At 40.4% G+C, this 5,318-nt stretch overlaps 1 protein-coding gene across 1 annotated transcript; it reads left to right on the top strand.

Moving 5' to 3' along the window:
* The first annotated feature begins 1,357 nt into the window (after nt 1-1,357).
* LOC147382571 (uncharacterized) lies at nt 1,358-1,843 on the top strand. Its single transcript, XM_086427190.1, has one exon. The coding sequence runs from the start codon at nt 1,358-1,360 to the stop codon at nt 1,841-1,843; it is 486 nt and encodes a 161-aa protein (XP_086283316.1).
* Nucleotides 1,844-5,318: the final 3,475 nt, after the last annotated feature.

Genomic DNA, 5,318 nt, shown 5'->3' with positions numbered 1-5,318 from the left:
ATGATCAAGATGGTAAATGGTTGATGTGGGTAGTGGTTTGTAGGTTTGGGTTAATGGGATGGGTATGAATTGGATATGGCTAAGAGCTTACGGGTATTGGACTTGGGTTTTGAAAAGTTGTGGGTTATTTGGGATTGGGTAGAGTTTTTTTTAGGAATAAGTTTTTGAAGGGTGGGTAGGTTTTAGGGTCTAGGTGACATGGGATTAAATTTAGGTTAGGAGTAAGGTGAGAAATGTATTTTGTGAATGTTGAGGGTTTGTGGGTCTTAAACGGGCTTAGGGCTTTTTCGGATTTGGAGATGGAGCGGTAGAGGGTAGAGAAAGTAGTAGGTGTCCCAAGTCTCATTTTTTCATTTTATTCATTTTTTTGGGGTTTTTGAAATTATTAGATCGGTCAAAATGCCATATGTTGGCTAATCAGGCTTTTAAAGCCCATTGGAGAATTTTATTGAAAATCGGGCATTTTTGGCTACGAGAGCGGAGCGGTGGAGGTTGGGAAGGTGGAGAGTAGGTCAAATCCCTTTAGTGGGCCCACTAAGCCATTAGGAGGTTTTGGGAGCGGCCTTTGAGGCCTATTGACAAATTTCGTCGGGAAATTGATATTTTTTTGGATTTTGAGAGTGAAGCGGGGTAGATGAGAGGATACCGAGTCTTTTCATGTGGGCCTATTAAACCATTAGGAGGTGTTAGGGGCCTCGACTTGATCAAAATGTTATTTTTCACTGATTTAGGCCCTTGAGGCCCATTGATGAACTTTGATGAAAATCAATATTTTTGTGCCCTTTCGAGTATGGGCCCGTTCAAAATGGGGTGTCTACAGACCTATAGGAGGTTTTTTCCAAGATAAGAAAGGTGGGAATGAAGCTTAGAAATATACCTTTGCGTTAACTTCAAGGAAATTCTTGGGTTATCTAGTCACAAAGAGGGGAATTGAAACCAACCAGATTAGATTAGGGCACTGTTAGAAATGTCATCCTCGAATACCCAGAAACAAGTCCAAAAACTTGTAGGGAGAATAGTTGCTTTAAATTGCTTCATCATCAAATCCTTCGATAAGTGTAGACCTTCGTACCGATTGTTGCAGAAGAACTTCCGGTTTGAGTGGATCTAAGAGTGTGAGCGAGCGTTCTTGGAGTTGAAAAGTTACCTCGACAAACCACCTATATTCTCCAAGCTAGAAGTGAAGGATGAGTTACGGGTGTATTTGCCCACTTTTGAGCACGCACTCAGCTCTGTCTTGGTCTGAACTGGGGCAACAGGAGAACAACCCATTTATTTCCTGAGTAAGACCTTCTCAGATGCAGAGATGCATTACACAAGACTTGAAAATGTAGGGTTAGCACTAGTTTATACGACAATGCGCCTGCAATTGTACTTCCAGGCACATCGGGTGCAAGTCATCATAGAATTTCTACTTAAGGCATTGCTGGGGAAAACAGAGGGATCGGGTAGGATTGCCAAGTGGGCTGTTCAGTTAGCAGAGTTCAACCTCGAGTACCAGCCTAGAGTTTCAATGAAAGGCCAAGCAGTAGCTGACTTCTTGGCAGACTTCCCAGTGGAAGACAAAGCAGACCTATTCATAGAAGAGTTGCAGAAGGAAGAGGATGAGCAAAAGCTACCGAACAGATCAGGTTGGAAAACCTATGTAGATGGATCATCCAACTTTGAGGGGTCAGGCATAGGAGCAATACTAATCACCCCGAACAAAAAAAAAATAGAGAAGGCGGTGACCCTAAGATTCAAGGCCTCAAATAATGAGACGGAGTACGAGGCAATGCTACTCGGCCTCGAATCCTTAGCAGAATTGGGGGTAACAGAGGTTACGGTATACAGTGACTCGTAGTTGGTAGTTAACCATGTAAATGGGACGTTTGAGGCCTGGGATCCTCGAATGTAGCTCTACCTTAAGAAGATCAAGACAGCTATGCATCAAGTTGGAGATATCAAGATTGAACACGTACCCAGAGTAGATAAAAGGCATATAGATGCCTTGGCCTACATTGCATCGATGTTGGCCGGACAGAACTAGAGGGAATTGTCGTTGAGCTACCTGGAGAACCCGTCTATAAACGAGTACGGGCTACCCAGCTTAATAGTAGTTGAAACAAACCAATGATAGATAACACCAATTCTAGCGTACCTATAACATGGGAAGCTACCCAACTACCCAAAGGAGGCCAGGCGAATCAAGAATAGAGTAGAGAGGTACACAGTTCTAGATGAGACTTTGTACAGAAAATTCGTAGGGGATCCACTCTTGCGCTGCCTGATTCCAAAAGAAGTAAAAAAAGTACTAAAAGAGATCCATGGATGCTATAGATACATGATTTTCGAATATGATGACCACATCTACTAAGGATCGGAGTTACCACCATTCATAGTGTAAGTGGGTGTGAATGATCACCTAATGCACAAGTTTTAAAAAATGTGACGATTTTGGCACGTAGTTACTCGTGATGGATAAGGTACCGATCAACCTCGAGATTGGGGTAAGCGGCTCGATTGGAGAAAAGAGAAGGTGTTAGGCACCCTTCTCTCCTCGTCAAGTGGCAGTAACCTCAAAGAACTCGGTCATTTTTAGGGAAAAAGTAAGCAAAATAAAATGCCACATGTCGGTGACTTGTTCCCTAAGTAGGATTTAATGTTGGCTTAGACTATAGGGAACATCTTATCGAAGGAGATGACCCATATAGAAGTTTAGCCTTCACATGACATACTTTTGAAAAGTGTTGACTAATGGATAGGGGTCCATTATCATGGATAGAGAAGGATCCGAATTCCTATTGCCCTAAAACGATTTAGGGATTAAAATCAATTTTATTTTTCAAAAAGGATTATAATCCTTATACTTTCAATTGGATTGAAGTCCAATCTACGAGAGATAAGAGAGGGGGGATCATTGCATCTTAGAGGCTTTCTAAAATATAAATTAAATAGAGGAGGGGGGATAATAGAAGAGGGAAATGGAGAGGGTAGAGAGAGGGGGGTATTTTGTTGAACCCACCTTGATGCTTCAATCTTTCTTTTCTTCTTCCTCTTCAATGTATTCAAAGGTCCTTAATGATTTAGGAAAATATCACCTTTTTTTTCTTTTTTAATTGAGGGAGTAGAGGAGTAGAAAAGAGATAATGGGACAACTAGATTGAATGTAATATTTTTTTTGTTGTGAGACTTGGTAAGGTTTTTGTAGTGAGAGTTGGTGAAAATGAGAATTAGTATGACTTGGTAAGAATTTTTTTAGTGAGAGTTGGTAACCATTTTTGAAAGGAGATGAAGGGTATTTATATGTATTTGGAGAATACTTTAGGGGTATAATTGGCTGAAGAGTTGAGAAAATAAATAATGGCATAGATTTTAGAGGTGAAGGGTATGAAATTTATAGTTGGAATGAGGGTAATTATGTAATGAAGGTAAGTGAATTGTATTTTGATCCAAATGATTTGGATCTTACCTGCACCATTTGGGTAGAGTGTTTGGTGAGATGAGATGAGTGATGGAGAATAGTGGTGTGAGGGGTTAGATGTTTAATTGAGTGTTAGGTTGGTTGAGGAGGTAGGGTGTTTTTAGATTAGAGTCATGGGTTATGTAAGAGGTTGGTTGATTAAATTTTAAGAGAATAAAGGAGATGATGACAAATGGAAAATGGAGATGAGAGAGTGAGGTGATGAGGTTGGTTGATTGATGATGGTCGTTATTTGATTAGAGAGAAGGAGTGTGGGTTGGCTTTGTGAGAATGATTTTGTAAGAAAATGATGAGGGAGGTGTGGGTTGTGATGTGAGTTGGTGGAGTATTTTAGGGAAAGGTGATGGGTTGGGGTGTAGAGGATATGGGTTGTGATGTGAGTTGGTGGGGTATTTTAAGGAAAGGTGATGTGTTGGGTGTAGAGGGTATGGATTAAGGTGATTTTTGGAGAGAGGTGCGATGGTAGATGAATTGTTTAAAGAAAGGTGATGGGGGTAGGTGATTAGATGATGGAGGTGAAAGGGGATGATAACATGTGTCATGTTTGATAACCAAGATTGTGATTGGTTGATTTGGGTAGTGGTTTGTGGGTTAGGGTTAATGGGTTGGATATGAATTGGATATGGATAAGAGCTTAGGGGTATTGGGCTTGCGTTGTAGGGATGGTTTTGGGTTTTAGAAATTAGTTGGGGTCATTTTAGATTGGATTTTTGTGGGTGGGTAGGTTGTAAGGTTTTGGGTGATATGGGATTGAATTTTAGGTTAGGGAGGTGGTGAGAGATTGATTTTTGGAGAGCTGAGGGTTTGTGGGCCTTAGGTGGGCTTAGGGCATTTTTAGATTCGGAAGTAGGACGATGAAGGGTAGAGGAATTGGTAGGCATCCCAAGTCTCATATTTTTAGTTTGTTCATTTTTTTTTTTTTGTAATCATTTGGTTGATCAAAATGCCACATGGTGGCAAATCGAGCTTTTTAGGCCCGTTGGAGGATTTTATTGAAAATCAGGTATTTCTAGATATAAGAGCTGAACGGTGAAGGTTGGGAAAATGTGGGGTAGGCCAAGTTCTTTTGATGGGTCCCCTAGACCCTTGGGAGGTCTTAGGGGCCTCGATTTGATCAAAACGTCATTTTTCAATATTTTGGGCCCTTGAAGCCCATTGATGAACTTTGTTAAAAATTCAGTATTTTTGGGCCCTTTTGAGTATGGGCCCGTTCAAATTGGGGTGTTTACAGCTGCCCTTCTTTGCAGGAATTGCATGCAAAAAACTGTAAAGAATAGACTAACCCATATTTGTACGGGCTAGAAAATTTTGTAAAATATGACTTCGGATTATCGATTGAATTGATGATTTTTGTAGAAAATGGCTACTCAAGCATGGGGTTGATAGAGTTTTGCCTTATTAATTCCTTGATCTCGATGGCGCAGAGCTCGTGTGAGATCTCGGATTTGACGAAAATTTGATGAGTTTTGAAATTTGGATATTTCTTCAGTCGTGTTTTGACAAACTAGAGTTGAGTTCAACTCGAAAGGTTTTCGAAATTCTTTTTGATTTTTTTGTGTTTTTGTATTTTTGGTATATTCTTGATTTTTTATTTTATTTTTTTTGCGAGAAGGTTTAATGGGATTTGAACAAGCTGGTGTTTATACTCTATTTGCCTAAGGTCTCGTTGCACTAAGGCTTGATCGAGGCTATGTTGATATGTTAGGTTCCTGAACTCAACCTTTTTCGATTTGGTAAGCATGAAATGACTCCCACTATTGAGGAGATAGAAGTATTGTTGGGTCTCGAGATGTCGGGTGAGGTCGTTGTTCTACCTTTGTGAGATGGTTATCGAGGTGAGGTTTCCGATTTCTTA

The sequence above is a fragment of the Akebia trifoliata genome, chromosome 16, assembly GCF_017979445.1.
Source record: "Akebia trifoliata isolate Shusen 1 chromosome 16, ASM1797944v1, whole genome shotgun sequence".
Lineage (NCBI taxonomy): Eukaryota > Viridiplantae > Streptophyta > Magnoliopsida > Ranunculales > Lardizabalaceae > Akebia > Akebia trifoliata.
Note: the sequence above shows the minus strand (reverse complement) of the source record. Positions and strands in the feature narration are given on the sequence as shown.

Coding starts and splice junctions, on each gene's coding strand:
- LOC147382571 (XM_086427190.1), top strand. CDS start 1,358: ATGCGCCTGCAATTGTACTTCCAGGCACATCGGGTGCAAGTCATCATA.